Source organism: Syngnathus scovelli, chromosome 11, assembly GCF_024217435.2.
Source record: "Syngnathus scovelli strain Florida chromosome 11, RoL_Ssco_1.2, whole genome shotgun sequence".
Lineage (NCBI taxonomy): Eukaryota > Metazoa > Chordata > Actinopteri > Syngnathiformes > Syngnathidae > Syngnathus > Syngnathus scovelli.
In genome coordinates this window covers 3,770,629-3,792,524 of record NC_090857.1, presented here as the reverse complement: position 1 = coordinate 3,792,524, position 21,896 = coordinate 3,770,629, and the positions used below count along the sequence as shown (strand labels likewise).

At 40.9% G+C, this 21,896-nt stretch overlaps 1 protein-coding gene across 2 annotated transcripts; it reads left to right on the top strand.

Moving 5' to 3' along the window:
• The first annotated feature begins 8,228 nt into the window (after positions 1–8,228).
• On the top strand, positions 8,229–20,447 carry camkvb (CaM kinase-like vesicle-associated b). Of its 2 annotated transcripts, none has more exons than XM_049732707.2 (11): positions 8,229–8,433; positions 15,378–15,485; positions 15,721–15,852; positions 16,510–16,584; positions 16,742–16,880; positions 16,973–17,093; positions 17,180–17,255; positions 17,455–17,591; positions 17,715–17,793; positions 17,887–17,974; positions 18,037–20,447. In XM_049732707.2, the coding sequence occupies exons 2-11, from the start codon at positions 15,391–15,393 to the stop codon at positions 18,337–18,339; spliced, it is 1,245 nt and encodes a 414-aa protein (XP_049588664.1). In that variant the 5' UTR covers positions 8,229–8,433; positions 15,378–15,390; the 3' UTR covers positions 18,340–20,447. The 2 variants fall into 2 exon arrangements, with proteins under 2 accessions (XP_049588664.1, XP_049588663.1); XM_049732706.2 differs by lacking the exon at positions 8,229–8,433 and adding an exon at positions 13,610–14,648.
• The last annotated feature ends 1,449 nt before the right edge of the window (positions 20,448–21,896 follow it).

The following is a 21,896-nucleotide window of genomic DNA, read 5'->3' as shown; positions in this document are numbered from 1 at the left end:
AAGTCACCCTGGACTTGGTAAACAAACTGGCTTAGCCCATAGCAGAGGGGAGAAGACGGTTCAAATATCAGCCTATCACAGTCCCGGCTTCCAAGGTACACTGTGCTTTGTTAGACTCTTAATGTGCACTCTTTGTGATATGCTTGTTGCCATGGTAACGGTTGTTTTCACAATGAGTATGTGTAGGATGGCAGCAGTATTGCAATGCTTTGCGTCAGTAATGATAGCTCAGCTTTTCCTGGAACTTTGCAACAAATGAGGTGAAACGGGACAGAGGGCCCCCAAAACAAACAAACAAATCTGTTGAGTTATGGATGACTGAGAAATGAAACTGTTTATCTTAGCCTGAAATGTAAAAAAAAAAAAAGTCCACTCATGTCACACTGCTGCAGCTGCCACATATAGTGTAAGTCATGTTGACTTTGGCCTGAGGACTAAAACTCCAAGGAGTGACTTACCTGCTCAGTCCGAGTTGAATAATTTACCTCGTCCAGGGTAGTTCAAACAATAATGGATGAGTGGGAGTTCCCCTTGGCACCTCCCCGGGGACATGCAGAAGTTGGAGCACCCACTCTAATTGCTAACTCTTGTCCAATAGAAGCTTTTAATTAGAGTGCATGGAGTGCGCTGGAGTCTTCTCGAAGCTCTGCTTGTCAGCCTTTGGCGTGACGAGAAAAGTGGTCCTCCTATGGCCACACTCATAACTGCGGAAATCACATAATGACTGTTACTGTAGGAAGGGAAATGAACAGAATCAATCCTGAGATCTCAAAATATCTTTGTTTATTGTTGTCTTGTCTGACCACTCATCCTTGGTCCAAATTAAAGCCCAGCCTATTTTTGCCAAAAGGCGGTTTATGCAACTGTGTGGACATCTTGATTGAGCACGACAAAAGTGCAATGAAGAGCCATCATACCAGCCCCCCCACCACCCCTTGTAAACTATTGGCGCCACAATCTCCGCCTCCGCTTCACAGGGCTGCCGACCAAGCATCTCCAAGCCACCCACCCTACCACCCATCCTCAACCCATATGCACTTGTCACCTTCCTAATGTACGTATACGTTACCATGGAAAAGTACATTTAATTATATATATTTTCACTTCTTTCATTTTGATTTTCAACATTTGCTGGAGAAGTTATTGCTTGATACATGATTGACTTGATTAGATTGTACCTCTTTACATTTCGTTGTTGTTACATCAACAAAATATTTCTGTTGTTGCCATTATTAGAAAGGCAAAATATTTTGCACGGTTGACGCCTACGCAGTACCAAAGAAGCGTTCTTTTTGTCCACGTCTGGCTTTGCACCATCCAATGCCCAAATTGTGAAAACAGGATTTAGCAGATTACGCCATTGTTGATTCGGTTCAAACATACGACAGTAGCTTCTCTATTTTTAGTACAGAAACCTGAAATTAAAAAAGGGCGTTTGGGATTTGTGTATTGTGAGTTGGGATTGTGGATGCTGTTGGAAATTGCAACTCTCAAATTTCCTTTCAATTGTTTTGCATGAATTCTTTTTTAAGGATGTGACTGCTCTAAGCAGGAGACAACTTTCCTCAAATTAATCACAGAGTCGTCCGTGCTTTTTCAATGCTTCTGATAACTACGGCAATTAGTTGCAACATCTGGGTCTGCTGGAAAGGAACAAGATGTTTTCTTCCTGCCAATGTTCTCTCGACAGTCTCTGAGCAAATGCGGCCCATTTTTGGCAGTCAATGGACGGGCTCTCGTCTTCCTCAAGTGATCTTATTCTCTACCCACAAGCACACGTCGACTACACCACCTACCACTTGCTCGTAATGCAGACACCGTGTGGGGGTTTGTGAACAGCAAGTTTAATTCACACGCCAGCTCGCTATTAAAATGTATTTTATACCTGATTATCATCGATTTTTTTTTTAAATGAATAGCCTTTCTGTTTAATGGAGAGTCTCACACTGCGTCTTCCATTTATCATTGTGCGTGCTGTCAAAAACAGAAGCTCCTGCTGGAGTCTGTGCATCTACGGTCGAGCGTTCTAGTCCGAGCTCACAGAAGTCCTCGGAGGATCCACAGAGCGAGGCTCGCCGTAGGACATACAGTCATGCTCATATTTTTACATACCCTGACAGAATTTGGCCATTTTCCGGATAGTAGGACTGATAGACTTTAAATTTACAGTTGGGGTATTGATCAGGTAAGGCCTTTTAAAATCGTAATAATAACCGAAATCGCCAAGATTTGGCCAGATAACCTTTACACATTTTGACATATCATATATCAAGAACCCAGTCCAATCCAGCGGCGCCTGGAAAACAGACTTTAAACCGATGATGATGATGACACACGCAGGTTTGAATGACTTTGTGACTAAATTGTAATATCCGTATATTTTTGTAGAGCTGTTGCTAGATTTCACGCTGTATACTACATCATGCAATCGAGAACAGATTATCATTTGGCATCGTAAAACAAAGCAAAATAAAAGTAAATATAGTGTGCAGTGTGATATGGTGAGATATCATCATCAAGCATATCGTAAAAAGTCAATGACCAGCATCTGTGTTCCACCCGGCGCAGTGAAACATTGGGAAACCAAATATTTGTCAACACAATGGTGCTTTTGTGATAAACAGCGTGTGAGACAGACAATAAACACCATGTGTTAGGCGCTTAACCCAAAATATGTTTGGATGGAGTAGATTGTTGAGCAGCACCAATCATTGCAACTGGCCAGCCTGAAGGATAAACATTGTTTGTGTCCAGTGGGCACAGAGCCAGAGACAACTGGGTTGTAATACCAACACAACAGTTCTGTTTATTTCAAAATGCTTCTGTGCTGAATAGAGACTCCGCCTGGGAGTCGGGATTTATCAAGGCATTGACAATGCTCAAAAGGGGGATTCAAAATCAGCGGGTTGCACCGGGTATCCGCTGTGCTATGCACGTCACTGCTTTCTATTCCCAGAAAATTTGGTTCTTGGAGGGTCTCTGCAGAGAATTAGTGACGTCTTTAACCTCAGGCTCTCCAGAGCCATTTTGCATTTTCTGTTACCTCAAGAGAGCTAAATTTGACATTTAGGTGGTGCTGTTTTGGGGGTAAGCAATACCCATGACATAACCACAAATGTTTGCGCGAATGGTCAGGATCGTTTTGCCTCTAATTCTATTTCCAATGACTGAATGAATATTAAATAAATACTTCTTTTAGTAAGTGGCAATCAGAGCGCTCTGTATGACGTGTATTAAGGAAGCGGTGCTCCGTTTGATAGCGGAGGCCGCTAGGATGTTTCCTGCTGACATTTTAGCTCACCCGTGCTCGGGATTATCGGACCGACGATAGAGCAGGGACACTTCTCCCGCTTCTCCCCAGCATCGTGCTTTGCTTCTGGAAGAGATGCAATCATAGATAGAAAATCCATTCCCCGAAGACATTGTGAGATGGATGTAGAATGAATAGAGGCTTGTTCACTTAAAAAAATCAATTTTCCTCATATCTACAGTAATATGAGATTTCTTGTCTACGGGGATCTGTGGCGACAAAACCAAGTCAAGCTGAGTATTTGTAAAGCTTAATTTTCAAGTTTAATGTCAGCAACAGAAATTGCTAACCATCCACGATCATCCATGAAATGATATCGTGCTTAAGTATAAGCTCCGAGTCAAAACAAAGTCAACACTTCAGGGAAGTTCATCCATGCTGAGATCCGCCAATCATAGCAAACATTCGGTGCGATTGCATTCTAAACGCACTTGCCAGGCACCGTAGGAGGCTAAAGACATGATGTCAGCAATAATCTCACGCTGCATGTAGGATTGATTCATTTTGGCTCACTCTTTCCCTGTGACTGCATTCACCTTTTCAATTTACTGACGCACGTTCTGGGATATATGTGAAGTCGACACATATTGATGCAAGATAATCGTTAATCGTGCACATCGTGTGCTGGCCACACAATGTGTGTTGATATCACGAGATGATCGTTGCAATATTTATGACTAATGGAGGGAGTATTCTTATTTCCCCACAGGAGCATCATTACAAGAGGAAGTATGAATACTGTATACTGAGCACATGTTTTGATAATTTGAAAAGGAGGAATGGAGTGCAAAAAAAACATGGTGCTCCAAGCATAGAAGGAACATCTTTCCTCACAGGAATTGTTAAGGAGACAATTAAAGTCCTCTTATAAAAGCCCTGCTGCGTAATGTTTTCCTCCTAAAAAATGATCACATTCTCTCTACCTTTATACACACACCAAAATAAAATAATATAATAAACACCAAAAATGTGTTGAAATTAATCTGCATCCTGGAGCAGCCATTTAACAAATGGAAAACTCCAAATGAATCCATGTCATGTTTCTACCAAGATGGCGATAGAGGGCTAATCAGTCTCGATTAATGTGGGAAGAGCAAAGGATGTGCGACAAAACGCTGCATGTTCAAGTGGCATCCATGTTATCGCTTTGCAGCGCTTAAATACGGCACCCACCCACCACTGCCATCGGCTCACAACACACACACACACCTCATTCACACATTCATTCATCACAATGAAAAAAAGTAGTGGTATTTAGACTAAATCATAAGTCGAACATTTCATTCTTCTTTCCTTTTCTCACATCATGTGCATCAATGCTACTCGACTCGACTCCTGCATATTTCTTTTATGAAATCCCACACTTCTCACCAGGTATGAAGATGTGAAGCGCGCCACATGAATCTGAGTGTCAAGGTTTATAGGATTACACAACCGGGCTGGCTTCGTTGCCGCATCAACAGCCTGTCATCTTGCTAGATCCTGTTCGCCAGGTTACCATGGTTACATTGGTTTATCTGCAATCAATGGAGTCCACTTTTGAATGATGAATCATCTCCATAAAACCTGCTAATATTTTTTGGGTAACTGTGTGAAGTACAAAGTTATGTAACTCATAACACTCTCACTTACACCTGTAGGGGATTTCAAGTTGTCATTTAACCTCTCATGCTTGAGTTTAGAATACGGGAGGACGCCGAAATATTGAATGCCATTGCCTGAGTGTTCCTAATGTTGCATTTCCGTCAGCCAACTCACATGGAGCGTGTTGTCATGTGTACGTACGTGTGGATGGATTGCAGAGTTGACATATGGTGTCCTGCTCTGGCAGATTCAACCCCCTGTTTGGGAACAAAGTGCCGAGGGCGAAATTGATTTTTTTTCCATTTTTTTTCTTCTTCTAAATTTGCCGTGGTGTGATGTTTTGCTCCATGCGCATTAATTGGCCTGTACATCTATATCTGTTTATCTTGCAGTTAAATTGATTTTCAACCTTGCATCAAAAAGATCTAATAGCCATCTGAGGATTTGCTTTCTCTTCACACTGAAATAACCTACTGTATTGGGTCACGTGGAAGATTTTTTTGTAATGTAAATCCAAAAGGCTTACACATCTACTACATCATCCAATTGATGTCCTGCCATTATCCCTCAACTCCCCAAGCAGAGCAAGTAACTAACACATGTTGTACATGAGTCCACAGAACAAAATCAAGCTCGAGGAAAACTTCAGAAAAGCGCAACCCTGGAGACCAGAGCACAATTTGCCGTCTCCTTTTTTTTTTTCCTGCGAAGCAACTGATGTATGAAAGCATGCTGTCATGAAGTCGCTTTGACACATGCTTCTCCTGCCCAGAGCTGCGCATGAGGAGCATAGCACTAAGGAGCAGCCGTTACTACACGCGTGACCTGCTTTTGGCTGGGCGACACACAGATGGGAGACCATGTGCGGGAATCATCACCAATATCAAATTAGTTGCCAGCTCAACAACACATCTTGTGAAGGACACCAAGCTAGGTTAATGGAGTTCTTGGATTTTAAATGCCTCATTCTACTTAATTTTTTTTCAATTGTTGCTTGAGCACTGTGGGAGGCATCTCACTTCCTCCTGCACACCAAGACAATAACAGCGTTGGTACATGGCCGATCCATCGGTGTGATGTCAGTCTGACAGATGGATCTAAAGTGCCCGGCTTGACAAGCTGCTGGTGACTTTTGCTGTTGCTCAGCACATTTTTCCGGACACTGCGTGTGCTAATCACGTGTTCCCTCTCACATTCGGTCAAAGAATTATAAAAGTGTGATTAGGAAATGTTTATCCTTGCCATAATAAACCTAATTCAAAACGAGAAATAAATGACTTAACCATGAGAACAACGATTTTTTTTTTAATGGGAAAAATATAATGATTATATAATTCGACTATCACCTCCAACGCACATATTTATGTTGTACGATGATTATCACGGCCACTTTCTGCCTTTGGCTGTGACCTTTCAGAGTTACTAATGTGTCAGCATGCGGTATCCCTGTGAAGGGGCGGAGCACATCATGCTGTGCCCGTTGTGATTTCACATCCTTTTGGAGAGATTGTTTTGATGGGGGGGCTGCCATACTGCACTTTTTCTGCCGGAGGATACATCAGTCATGGATGGTTACCAGCAGTGAGGCATACATTGGACTCATTACAGCACTTTTTAAGTTTCTCGTAATGAGGAATTATAACAGGTTGATTTGTATGGCTCGGCTGGCGTTTAGACAAGTTACAGATGCTGCGATCTCGCTGGTGACCGAGTATAAAGTCCTATTTCCCTCTTCATTGCCTCAATCTGCACACAAAAAGAGAAAGAAAGCTTCCCATCAGCCGTTGCTATAGCAACCCCAGCATGAGCACTGTGATACTACAAGGCCGCGGCTGCTGTTGTGATATCAGGCACTTAGAGAGAAAACAGCAGGAAGCTCTGACGAGAAGTACGCGGCTTGCTCGAGAAACAGTGGCGAGATGACAGGATGTCTCAGATAATTAGTTACTGCCTGTTACTATCTGTTACTGTAACCACTGTCACTAAAATGAGACTCTTGGTCCTAAACCCACTTTAGAGTCATGTGTGACTGGAACGAAGTTGTCTTTGTGATCAGAACATTGAGTTCCCATGAGAACATCTTCGAGGTGACACCTTTGTTCCAGAACAGAGAAATAACAGCTGTCTACTTTGTGGACAAATAAATGACTTTCCTTCATTACCACGCCAATGTGGATATAACCTCACTTGAAAAAGGGGAGAAATGACTTTAGGGACTCAATCATCAAGGCTTTAAATCTTTCAGCACCATTTTTCAATTTCATTTCAACAGATGCTATAAGCAAGTTATTCTCTCTGTAAAGTTCATCAAGTGGCACGAATCTTGTTTAATTTATCCCCCTGCCACAAACTACACACTCGCTCATTTCTCATTCCATTGGCTTCAACAACCTTCTAGAGCAGGGGGTTTCAACTTCTTTTGTCCAAGGGACCACCATTAGAACCAAGAAGCAACTCGGAACCACTTCTATGGCGGAATATTATTTAATTTTGCAGGATAGACCTATAAAGGCTATTTATTTGCATCTTTATGTTTATCATAGGAATCTCAGCTACATTTGACATAATTTGGATGGGTAAATGATTCACAAAACTAGCTGGAAAATAAAGTCTAAATTGACTTGAGGATTGAACCCACCACCTTCAAGTCAGTAGGCAGTCAGGAATCACCATGGGTGAGAAAAAATGAATGGCTAGGGATCTGAAAATGGGAGGGGGTACTTTTTTTCACAGCTTGACTTTTTCTAATAGGGCTTCTATTAGAATTGGTATCCCCCTGTGACTTTGCCTGTTCAAATTTGCTACACTTGGTGAAAACACCCCCAGGAAGACACAGAAAAAGTCCGTTGATTGTTCACAAAACTAGCTGGAAAATAAATCAAATCTAAATAATAAATCAATGTTATTTTTTTTAAAAAGTAACTATTTCTATATTCAATTTCGCGGACCACCTGCAATACCACCACGGACAGCTAGAAGGCCGCGGACCACCGGTTGACCATCCCTGTCCTAGAGCTAAAAAACTGAAAGGGAATTCTTATTAACCCGACAAACCTGAGTGAAACTAGTCAGAAGCTCGTTACCAAATGGCTGGAGTCATAAATGGCCAAAACATGGCCAACGTCCAGAGACAACAATGGTGTCATTGCGACCCGTTTAACTGTAACTAATCTGGCAAATCATCAATCTGGATTATTTTTATGTGACGGTCCAATTTTTTAAATGAAGTCTTAACTCACAGTGAAAGTGAGGTGACGTAGCCGTAGTTGCGTGTGCTCGCTGCAAGCATGCACGCATCTCTCCGCGTGTCCCCTCCCTCCTCCTCCTCCTCTTCTCCTCTCCTCTCCTCTTCTCCTCCACCCTGCTTGAAGCACAGCGGCACAACAGATGGTGCACTATACATTACTATAGCACATTTTTGTTCCAGAACAACTTTCATAATACGCACCTGGCACACATTTAACATATAGATATTCACTGCCGGGGGAAAAACTCGTCTTTTAACTCAAGACCGTTTCAAGACGGAATTTGGTGTTAAGGTAAGTTTGCTTCAAATGATCTTCTATGTAGAAAATCGCAGTGACAATGAGAATGAACTTCTATCTCGCTTTGTGTATATTTTTTAAATTGATTTATTCTTTTTTTATTTGACACCACAAGTTTGTTGCGGACGCACGCGACTGCGCTCTGCAAAGAATGCCATTCATCTTTGTCTTTTATTTGAGAAGAAAGAGTTTAGATTAAAACACGTTGCGTATTTCATAGTTTTCAATGCGCACCTGGCATGCACCAGTTCCATCCATCAGGCCAGATGCTGAAATTCAGGTGCTGCAACCTGCATCTCTTTATGGCTTGAATAAGTTTGTCAAGTTTAACATAGAGAGGAGACGCTCCTATATTATTAATTTCCATATTGCGTCTCATGTGACACTTAAGAAATCACTGCCTACCTACTATATAAATCGAATTCATCCAATTTAACAAAATCACCAAAACCGAACTTGACTGCACATTTTTTAGGACAATGACATATTTTAGCATCTCATTCCACATTTTAAAAAATTATTCATACATGTAGTTTTTAGGAAGTCATTCATTGCGTTTTGTATGTGAGTTCATGCAGATTGTAGTAAAGCCGCTTTGCAGCAGATGAGACTTTTTACTATCGTGCCGGTGCCACACTGACACTAATCTGTCTGATTCGTTCATGTTCTCCGCACTAGCTTGGGGACATTGCATATTTGTACTCTTACTCCCTTACACTGTAACCATGGCCACCATCTGCATTGCCTTGTAGTCCAAAATCCAAGCCATCCTGCTCTTTGCTGATAGTTTTGGTTCTCTATCAATCCACATACACAGTGATGCACAATGGGAACATTTCCACTTGGAGTTTGAAGTCATTCATCCATGCAGTCACCAATGAGCCATACGTAATGACTTGTTTGGCCCTAGAAGAGGTCCACACTTGCTGTGGGCCCAAGGTGGGCCATGGCAGTCACAGCTGCTGCTGATGGAAGGGCAGAAGATCATCAAATGGTCTGTAGCAATTTGTAGGAAACCAGATCCCCGGGGAGGGCTGCTTCAAGTGCTCTTGATTCCGTGCGCTACCATCTCATGGAAATGGGAGGGTTGCTTTGCAAATGAGGCATCGGGCTTAATAAAAATAGAAAAAACTGATGAAAGAGCAGGGCTCAAGAGGAAAGTGCAATGATTTTGCTTCTTCCAAAATAGATACATCGCTCTAAGCAATACCTTCGGGATTGTGCATACAGGTACCTCCACCCTCTGACTTAGTTTCAAATACTTTGTGCATTTTCACTGTCCACACTGCATTTAAATATTTGCGGACAGTACAGATTAAAAGTATAATGGCATTTTAGTGAGTCCTCGGCTATTTGGAGACTTGTGCAAGATTCTTGCTGCAGACTATTGAGACTATTCACATCCAAACACTGCAAATGTTGCACTTGGAGGTAATAAAGGAAAATAATACTGAATTTAAGATGTAGTGTTGACACCTGGTGGGATAACATTTATTTCTGAATCAAAAATTATAATCTTGCCCTTCAAGGATACCAAAGAAATTTGGTAAAGATTGCTTGAATTTTAGAGAAGCTGTGATTCATTTTTTATAGGTGCTTGAGCAGCTTTATCTTCCTTTGAAATTGTAAATGTTGCTCCTCATATCATGAGGCATGATACTGGCAAGAACGAATCATTCTCTCAATCAAGGATCACTTACTTGAATGCCACTTTTACGACGCTCTCTTTTCTTGAGTAGTACTCCAAATCGCAAACCGAGACTAATTCATCAAGTGGATCTCAATTGCTCGAAGTATCAATTACTAAAGTGTCGAGCTGTCCGGCAAAAGGGGATTGTCTACCCGCAAGTCTTCTCCATAGTGGAAGCGTTCCTCACAGCATCAAAGCGCCATGCCATCCACAAATAGAATGTTTGAAGGGGAATTCTAAATGGAAACGGATGAATATTTCACCTTGGCATTGATTCATGCCCAGACTCTTAATGAAAATAGATGTGGGCTTATACTTCAATTGATCTTGCCCCACAAGTGATGGACATGCTGGGCTCTTCATTGCTGACATTACAGCCTGATCTTTTTTCACTAAACTTTGATTTAGCATGGTCCACATTGCGGCTCACGATGATTTCCTCCATCACAGGATTTTGCTGTAATGGTTTAAATTCAATGTGCGTAATGCAAAGTCTTAAGTGAAACAACTGCATGTCAACGGTAAACATCATTAGTTAATTTAATATTGCCTACCCCCGCTGGTTAGAACGAATTGTAATCCCTCCACCCACAGAAGGATCGGCACAGCCGCTACCAGTGCACTTTCAATCGCTTGCTGGAACAAAGGTAGCAAAATAAACACCAACACATGTTATAATGTTCTTTACGGTCGAATAACACGGGAAATTCACTTTTATTAAAGTTGCATGACAACCGGCCGTGCATGACTCCAATAGATGGACTTCTATCACGCTCCAGTGTGCTTTCTGTCGACCTTTGAATCAGAACTTAATGAAGCACAAGTGACATTCTGAAAATATGATTTGATCACTACTTCAAGTTGTCTTTTTTTTCCCATCAGTCACAAGTCAGTAATATTTATTTAATTTATTAATTTATTTATTTATTTATTTATTTATTTATTTATTTATCTATCTATTTATTTATCTATTTATCCATCTATCTATTACCATTTTTATATTTATTTATATAGATATATATATTTATTATTTATTACCATCAGAGGAAAACTATTTCCGCCATTATTGTACCAGTGGTCTACAACTCAGTTCATTAGATGAGTGACAGCTGGTAGCGACGATCCTTTATGATACTTTTGGAATAGGTTTTATTTATAACTGAGGAGTGATCCTCGTGATTTTATCTTTCATTGCACTTTCAAGACAGACAACAACAGGGGAAAAATACGTGCGCCCTACATATGTGCCGTATGAAACATTCCCCCACCCCCAAAGCAGAAACAGTACAGCACTGCCGTGGCACACTCGGAGACTTTGTAACCAAGGCAACCAACAACAGTCACAGAGAATGGTCAGATTAGCAACTGAGGTGTGGGGGGGAACCGATTCCAATGTTACATGAAGCTACCTGAAAAGAGTCAAGGTGTTTTTCAGAACAACCATGAAAACAGAGCTTAATGGCGTACTTTTTCAATCAATCGGATAAATATGCCAAACTTCCAGTTCAAACTGGGGAACAGGTGAAGAAAGTGCATCAGGTAAGAACTTGGTGGCTATGGTTGCTCCATAAGCGACAACAACTCCCAGCAACTCACCAGCTCCCACCATACTGACCTCCTGTCACAGTATGAAGCTGGCATGACGCCGCTCCACCCGGCTTGTTCTCGCAGCACGTTGGGCGCTCTCCTCGTTGAGCGCCGCCACACATCACAAGACTGCAAAACAGATTAAGTGCATCGACATGAGGCAGGAAAACCGAGGCAAGTATATTTAGGTACAGACTGCTACTATTGACTGGAGAAAGGCCTCCGCGATTACGTTTCCTCATTTACGTGGGTGGAAAAGAAACTCGAGTCTAGCTTTGTGAAAGATGGAATTTTTTTTTTTTGTAGTGTGGCAAGTCTGCTCTTCGAGCCCCATTAGTTGAGATGAGAAAGGCAAAGCATGCATCAGAGGATCAACCCCGTGGGCTTTTAGTGTTACGTGTCCACTTTTGCTGCAGCCACTTGTTTGCTTCAGATGAGTCAGTTCGTTAAAATTGGCTCCATCCTTCCTGCCTGCCTGCAGAGTTGCATTTCATTTCAGCCAATGTTGTCACAGAACACAAGTTAGATTGGAAATGAAAACAGAATTTGACTGTACATCAACCTTAACCTTCTTTATGTTTTGCAGGACTAGTAAATGTGGTTACTACTCGATCGCACTTAGGGTTCTTCAAGGCCATATGCAGAACCACTTACTAAACTCTATTAGGTCTCACAGTAGGACTTGCGCTCGCCCTCGTTGGTTGAGTGGACAGCAGCAGGCAAAGTTGTTTTTTCTTAAAGAATATGTGGTCTCCTGTGGAAAGAATGCTAATTCACCAGTGTTACCATGGCGACCGGCCTGATATCTGGCATTTCTATTACACGTAAGCATTTAGGTCATATGCTTTTGTGACTCGGTTGGTTTGAAAGGTGGCCGAGAATTGTTTAGCTGCGCAGGAACTGACCCAAAAACTGGTTATTGGACAAGAACCATAAATTCAACATGAGCTGGCAGTGGTTTCTCTCGAGAAGAATCTTGTCAAGTGAAGAAACCACTCAAGTATTATTGGTGCAGGACAGCATCCTTGTGTTGTTAATTTTAAAACAAGCGCTACAAAAAAGGATGGATGAAACTTTGGGGTTAAAGCACAGATGTCAAACTCAAGGCCCGGGGGCCAGATACGGCCCGCCACATCATTTTATGTGGCCCGCGAAGACAAATTGTGCATCAAATTCATGTGTCATTACTAGAATTGCAAATTGTTTTCACTTTTAATATCTTTTTTCTTAAATATTTGACCAGTTTTTACTCATCTGATTTGAAAATGAGTTATTTGTCAGTTCGTTTCATACATTTATTTGGGTTGACAGTCATAATGGCCCTCCGAAAGAAGCTATGACTACAATGCGGCCCGTGACAAAAAACAATTTGACACCCCTGGGTTAAAGGAAGTGAAATTCTGTACAATAAACCACGTTGAAAATGTAAATGAAGCAAATATAAACCTTGCCTCTGGCAAACCAATGCTAGCAAGATACGCAGAGTCAGCTTCTTGAATTGGGTTAATAATTGATGAGACAAAACTGCAGAATTTCTTATTCAGGATGGATTTGTGTAATCTAGACAAAAATAAATAAAATATGTTTTGGCCTTTGATTGACCGAGAGGAGCTGTACAGATTTTACATCCATTTTCGCGGCAAAACTGACAATCAATAGCTTTGCAGGTGTGAAGTTTCTCTAAGCAGAAACAAGCATGTTTCTGTTTGTCGGTTTTATTGCAAGCAAGCGGCAAGGTGCTGTTTACCGGCTTTGCAATAACATAAATATGATTTAAATGCTTCGGCTTCTAATGAGACTTCCCTACCCCAAAGCGAGACGATAACGTTCAGGTAGGTGGCGGGTACAAAGAAAAGCGCCAGCGGGCTGGTTGATGCATAACAGTGCAACTTGCATGATTTTACCATCACGCCGTCTTGCTTTTTTTGACGACAAGCATTAATTTGGCCATTAGCCGCTGAGTGAGGGAGGTGAGGCTTTATTTTCACAAGCTATTACTCAATGGGACTTAAATACGTACTGTAGGTGTGACAGCACAGCAGGAAACAAATGAATAAGATCCTAAAATGAAATTGCATTCCACAGGCTCCATATAACAAACAAATGAGAAATTGAAAAGATTCTCAAGAATTGTGAATCTGAGCTATGCGCTAAGTTGATGTGGGATTTGAGGACGGCTGAAAGGAGAAGCTTGATAATTATTACTACGCTTGCCACGGTTGCCATGTCTGTGCTCTCTGTACACTGTAAAAGCAAACGCTCCGGGATATAAAGATTCCGAATCCAAGTAAAACATGAACCGCAGGGGCTTGTGAAACACAGCAGACAAGGAGACCGTTATATTAATAATTCAATTAATTGTGTATGCATGGCTACTCTTAAACCGCACTATCTTTATTTGGATCCAAGCAGCCTACTTATTTATTTCACTTTCCATCTCTTCAGTGACTTTCTATGTGAAATCCCGATCTTTTCTCCTCGTTATATACTTTTCATCACTATATTGTCGTCTGCTGTTTCTCGTCAGTGCGGCTCTAATTGGTGCGGAGAAGGGAAACTCAGAGCATTGTTCAAATGTGTTGTTTGGTCACAGAGTGCTCCAAAAAAAAAAGGATTGCCAGAACCCAACGAGTCAGTCAGTAGGGATTGAAAAGGTTTGAGCACGAGTTGCTGACCAGTTAAGAATATAGAAACTCAACAAGCTGACGATTAACGGCATGCATGTGGACAAGGGTCAGCACAAAATGATTTAAGAAAAAAAATGGCTCTCTGAACTCCTGTTTTTGTTTGCGTTCCTTGCTTGATGCGAGTGGGCGACCTTTGCTGGCTCTGCATCTCTTCATGTCACTTTCACTTTACCGTCCGTGGGATAAATGCTTTGGCTCAGCAAAGTTGTACTCGGAAAGAGATTCTGTGCACGGAAACAACGAAGGTATGGTTAAATATTTTTAGAGAACAACGAGCAGGTCAGATAATGTAATTTTACGATCAAATACAAATGGATAAACGGGGTGGATTTGTACCTCAGCAGTTAGTTTGTGTGTCTGGGTCAAAGCTATGCTATCAGTCAACACATTTTAGTGATTAGGCAAGATTGCATTTCCTGCTGCTGCTAGCATAAGGAACTACATCCTCGGGAAATTATCTGTCATTACTCAAATGTGAGTGATTATCCAAAAAAAAAAAACTTGCTTCAACATCAGCAAGTTTTGGCAAAGATGCATTTGATGTTTATTTTTCAAATCCATCCCGCCCTCCCGCCTGCGCGGTGTCTTTCTGGCTCAGCAACTTACGGAAGTGCTGACGACTCAGAGCGGTCGCTGATTTACTGAAGTGGAGTTAAACAATGCTGAGCCTCAGCATTTACCAGCCACATTTTATACGAACCTTCCGCCATGACTAAGATGAAAAGCCGTTCTTGTCCTCTATGTGTACGAAAACAGCAGTAAGAAAACATTTGAACCGCAAAAGGTCATCGTAAATTTCCCCAAAGCAATACTGACACGTTGCCGCTCTCCCAAATACAAATATGGTGACTTTTTGGTTGGAAAAATATGATTTCTACACAATATGAGATCAAATCATAAACTCGCCTAAGGAAATGACTGCCATGATATCGATGGAAAAAATGATCTTGCTATTCATCTGTTTGTCCCAACAGGTCCGGAGTGGCTATGCCATTTGGCTGTTTAACAATTGGCGAAAAGAAGGATTACCACAGTCCTTCAGAAGTGACCGACAAGTATGACATGGGTCAAATTGTTAAATCGTGAGTACTGCAAATATCTCCAAACTTCAGTTTAATGTCTAATTATAAAGTGGAAGCGCTGAGTGTTGAATATTTGGATTTTGTTGCCCCCCCCATATATATAATCCCAATGTACTTTAAATAATCAGTTTCAAGGTTTGGTTAATTCCTTGAAACATGCTGAAAAAAAAAAAAAAAAAATTAGGACAACATTTATGATGTGACATTCAACTTTGGAGGCTGTTCTTGTTTCCAGGGAGGAGTTTTGTGAGGTATTCCGGGCCAAGGACAAAAACACGATGAGAATGTACACATGCAAAAAGTTCCTGAAAAAGGATGGAAGGAAGGTGCGCAAAACTGCAAAAAATGAAATCCTCATTTTAAAGATGTAAGTTCCTTTGTTTTAAACTACGAATGCTTTTGTTAGCGTCTCTGCTCACATTTGATTATTTAAAACTCCCTTAGAGACTCAAAGACCCTACATCTAAAAATCGACATCTTTGATGTTGTTGAGTTTTTAGCATTAATAATCCGTATGTAGATATCATCACAATAATGATGTAGCATTCAGCTCCTGTTTCCAACGTCAAGTTACTCTCAATTACATTTATTTACAGTTTAAGCGTCAGCAAGAAAGACGTAAGCAGTTTATTATTGTCAACGGCAGCGAATAATTGCTGCGGAATGCAATTAATGAGCAGAAGAGGCTTCCGTTTTAAGTCTTAATGTAATATAGTTAATCAGTAGGGGAATCACAGTTTGGCTCCTGATGAGCTTCCCTTTTTTAATGCTGCGGATAGAAACACATGCTTACTTGCTAATCAACATCACTTCATTTCAATTCATCAAGTTTCTCTCAACGGGCTTTATTTGTGATGCCTCAAAAGATAATAAGGATGAATTTAATTATATATATATATGGCTTGCTGCATACTCTTTTTCCAAATGGATTATGTAACAGGTTTGATTTTTTTTTTGGGTCAAATTTGACTGTTTGTAAACAAATGGATGAAAGCTTTCTCATCGTGACTGTTGGTCTCCTCAGGGTGAAGCATCCTAATATTCTCCAATTGGTGGATGTCTTTGAGACTAAAAAGGAATACTACATCTTTCTTGAACTGTGAGTTTGAAGGAGGGGGAAAGGGCTGTTTGTATTTTTGTCATTAATCCGGCCTGCCATGTTGATCGTATAGTAACAACTTCATTCGGGTGACGTCCAGCTTTTCAAGTTTTTTTTAATTACAGAAATAAATGTACACCATGATTTTCTCTCTCAGTGCAACAGGAAGGGAAGTATTTGACTGGATCCTGGACCAAGGCTATTACTCAGAGCGCGATACCAGCAATGTGGTGCGCCAGGTCCTGGAAGCTGTCGCTTACCTCCACTCCCTGCAAATTGTCCACAGAAATCTAAAGGTGTCATGTGACTCTCTTTCAGAGCTTTCACATTCTACATTGACTTCTACATTCAACATGATTGTGACATTTACTTTTTCTAATGGGCACAGTTGGAGAATTTGGTTTACTACAACCGCCTGAAGCATTCGAAAATAGTCATCAGTGATTTCCATCTTGCCAAGTTGGAGAATGGATTAATCAAAGACCCCTGTGGGACACCTGAATATTTGGGTGAGATTTTGAAGCATATAAAAACACGAATGAAACAAATATAAATTGTACTCAATAATTGATCCAATTTTTTTGTTCCTGTGCAGCTCCAGAGGTGGTTGGCAGACAGCGATATGGTCGACCTGTGGACTGTTGGGCAACAGGTGTCATCATGTACATTCTGTGAGTTATGATTTTAATTACTACTGATAATTTATTGCATTCTGCATTATAGTGACTCATGCTAAATCAAAATATTTTTTAAAATACATACCTGTATTGAATTACAAAGTTAGGTCACGCATGCTCAATTTTTGAGAATACTAGAGTAGGCTAATGTTTCTTTGTTTTTTTGGAACTTCTTATCTTTTTGCAAGTGTAGACTATCAGGCAACCCTCCTTTCTATGATGAGAGTGATGAAGATGATTACGAAAATCATGACAAGAACCTGTTCCGAAAGATCCTCGCAGGCGATTATGAGTTTGACTCTCCATACTGGGATGAGATCTCAGATTCAGGTACTTTTATATTATTATATTGGCATTCTTTTGATGTAAAAGTGAAATATTCCAACATAAAATGTGACATCCATCAAAAGAATCAAGCCTTTTTTGAAGTTTCCATTCGTTTCCTTGTGACAGCAAAGACTCTGGTTTCACGTCTGATGGAGGTGGATCAAGAGCAGAGACTGACAGCCCAGGAGGCTATCAACCATGAATGGTAGCCGCTGTAGAACTTTCTTTTGTAAACACGAGCAGAGAAATTGAATACCAGATGATTTCTGTGTTCTCTGTCCCAATTTTTATAAAACAGGATCTCCGGCGGCGCAGCGTCGGATAAAAACATCAAGGAAAACGTATGCGCGCAAATTGAGAAGAACTTTGCTCGAGCCAAATGGAAGGTGAGTCCCCTTCTTCTAGATGGTTGAATTTTCAAACATGACGAGCATATTGATATTGACAGAAAGCTGTGCGGGTCACCACCATCATGAAGAGACTGAGAGTAACCGAGCCAAGTAACAGCCAGGCCTCCAGTCCGGCCGCCAGCGCCACAGACGACCCGGCATCTCGCGAGGCTGACACAGACCCGTCCGCAACTTCACCTGCTTCTGCCGCACCACCCCAAACCATCACGGAGATAAACGTGCTGGAGTCTGTGGACGGGGCGGAGCCACCGCCGCAGGAAGCAGAGCCCACGTCCGGCTGCAATGGAGATACCGTGGCTCCACTCCATGGTGGCAATGACGCGAAGGATGAACAAGGCTAGGTCACCCCCCCCACCCAACTTGCTCGTACCGCTGTGACCTCTGCAGACCCTTCAACCCCTGCACACTGTACATTAGCTGCTAGCATGGTGACGCTTCTTTTTCACTTGCAGGATTATTCTCTTTTGGAGGCTGTGTGCTAACTTTCCTGAGTGCTCTGCATTGCATTGGGATTCTATTTAAACAAATTGCATCATCTTTTACCAGCCCCGAGTGTAGAACAGCGTCTCTGAAATATTTCCTTGAGTTTTAGAGGGATGAGCAGATTTGTTGTCAAGCTGTGGCTTAACAAAGACTTTTTTTTCCTGTTATGTCTCTGTGCTTAGTAGAAGAAGAATTTAACAAGTTGATTCTCTTTTTTTAAAAGCTGACTTGGGAAATGTCTCTCTGCCAGTACTTGCTCTTAAAATCGGAGAAAGGTTTAGACTTAAAAACTGTGTTAAGGTTGCGCTTGTCATATCTACCGTACCTTTCACAAAGCTGACACGGCCAAGTGTTTGACCCTGGCGTGATCTCTCACATAAGCACAGAACAACAAAACTGTTTGGTCCTTTGCTTACTCCGTGCTCAGGAAAGAACCTCATCGTTGTAGGTCAAAACATTTTGTACATAGACAACTTTGTAGAAGTAGCTAAAAGAGCATGCCTTCTCACTTTTTGCTGTTCATGTTGCATTTAAAGTCATAGAAAAAGTTTACACACCCCTGCTCAAACAAATGCGAGGTTTTTGTGTTGTGTAAAATACAAGACCAAGATAAACACTTTTTCCCACCATTATTATGACCTATAAAAAAAATTTTTGAGAGGGGAAGTAAAAACAACTCAATGTGGTTGCATTAGTGGGTGTGCACACTTGTGCAACCACCTTATTTCAGTTATTTTCTCTTTTATAGATTTTTCCCAATTGCGTCATACACCTTATAGGTTACATTCATGGTGAGAAAAGTTTTAAAGACTTAACTTATTTCTTTTGGTCACAAAAACCTTGTTTCTGAACAGGGGTGTGTAGACTTTTTATATATTCACTGTACACAGCCACTTGGTGGTTCCAACTTTACACTGACATCCAGCGTGTTTAAACCGTTGTAAGATTGTCCTTAACTTTGTTTCGTCCTCATCTCACGGCAGCTCGAAGCGTTTTAAAATCAACGTGTAGCTTTTCTTTGCTAAAAGCATCACAATAGACTTGATGCCATCCAAATTGATTATATTTATTGTTTGGTAACATCTCACATATCATATTTACTCCTGTACCACATTAACTCACGTCATATGTCTTTCATGTAGTTCACATACATTTTTTAATCAACACTCATTTTAAATTTAGCTGACATCTTTAGATCTACTTGATGATGTCCAGTAATATCAATTCCTCCCCATTCTTGGCACGGGTCTCCTTGAGCATTAATTATGAGCCACAGAAGAAGTTGGAAAGAAAACTGAGCAATACTTGACAGGCTGCAGAAACTGTGATTCTCGCTGTCCTTTGGATTGTCCGCGTTAATGTTGTTGTTGTTAGAAATCTGCCGTCCCTGCCAAGCAGCCATTTGGCCACCAAGTCAATGGGAGACCGTTTGTTTTTGTGCGTACGCGGACAGGCGTTGTTGGACCACTTGATGTCCTGAGCTAACACCCTAAAACACGAGTCCATTAGAAAACAAACAGACTGTGCACATTTTGTCATCACTAAAAATATTGTCCATAGCATAGAAGTGATGAAGAAATATGTATTTTGGATAAAAAATGAGACAACGTATTTAAAGATTGATTTGTTGCTGCAGTTTAACATCTGTTTGTGCTGAAGATAATTCTATTATTATTTCTTATGGTGTTTTTGATATGATGTTAATTCTGAATTTCAGAGATGTTTGTATGATTAGATGATGTAATGTAGTCCATCCTGTGTTTTTTTTAGATAACAAAAAGAGTCAGTACTGTTTGAACACTGTGTGTCCCCATAACACTTCTCACTGTAGTGTTCCGTGTCTGCCACAGTATTTTGCGGTTGTGATGTTTGCCAGGACTAGTGGTCCTAATTTGCATTTGTGGGCTCTGTAATGTTCTACCTGATTGAGTTGATGGTAATAAAATTTAATTCATTGTATCTCTGATCAATTTTTGCGTTCTTGCTGAGAAGTCTCTTTCAGTGCCATGAAAAATCATTATGATTTCAGAAAAAAAAAGCCTACATCCGCACTCGTGCTATCCATAAATGAATCATCTTTTTCCGACTTTTGCATATGCAGATGAGTCCCTCTAGTGTCAGCTCTATTTCCCATTCTCTAAGCCTTAGAAAAATGCCTTAGAGTCTAAGGCAGTGGTCCCAACCTTTTTTGCGCCACGGACCGGTTACGTGTCAGAAATATTTTCGCGGACCGGCCTTTATATAAATAAATAATACATTTAGATCAGGGGTGTCAAACTCATTTTTTTTTTCACGGGCCGCATTGCAGTCATAGCTTCTTTCGGAGGGCCATTATGACTGTCAACCCAAATAAATGTATGAGCACCTCATATTATATGCAGTAAAAGCTACAAAACAAATTGACAAATAACTTGTTTTCAAAATCAGACTAGTAAAAACACCTCATATTATATGCAGTAAAAGCTAGAAAACAAATTGACAAATAACTCATTTTCAAATCAGATGAGTAAAAACGTCAAATATTTAAAAAAATAGATATTAAAAGTGAAGACAATTTGCAATTCTAGTAATGACACACGAATTTGATGCACAATTTGTCTTAGCGGGCCATATAAAATGATGTTGCGGGCCGTATTTGGCCCCCGGGCCTTAAATTTGATTTATAATTTAGATAAATAATAAATTTATAATAAATATATAAATACGATGAAATAAAATGATACGACTGGCATAAAAACAAGTATTAACGACATAAAAATAAAACTCACCATTAGTTGAATTAGTGGGAGTATGTTTCTCAGAAGCGAGCCGGTCCCATCTAGGCGTAATCGGGGACGATAACACCCGAAGTGGTCAAGGTTTGTTTTTTAGGCAATAAATCCATATTTTAAGTAGGACTCCAGAAATGTTCTTTTAAATGCAGCTTTCCGATTCTTAGAAGTCGTAGCCTCTTCTTCTTCCGTCTCCTCATGGGGCTTTTTTCCCTTTCTGAGGAAGCTTTCCAAACATCTTTGTTTCTTGCTCACTTTTGCTAGGCTTACCTGGCTCGACTGAGGTGACGTCACGTGACCGAGCGTCTTCACCTGAACCGGCGGATGTAATTGGGAAAGAATCGCCAATTTTGAAAAAAAAATTCAAAATAAAGTCTTATTCTTTTTTGCAAGCTTTGCGGGCTCGACTGGGGAAACATGTCATGTGACCGGGACGAGCGTCTTGACCTAAATTAATTGATGGTCGATTAAAAAAAAAAAAAAAAATCTGTGCGGCTTGGTGCCCGGTACCAAGTGACCCACGGACCGGTACCGGTCCGCGGCCCGATGATTGGGGACCACTGGTCTAAGGCATTTTTTTTTCTTTTTATTTAATCACGCAAGATTTGATCCCTTATCAGGTCCTATTATTCAATAACAGCAAC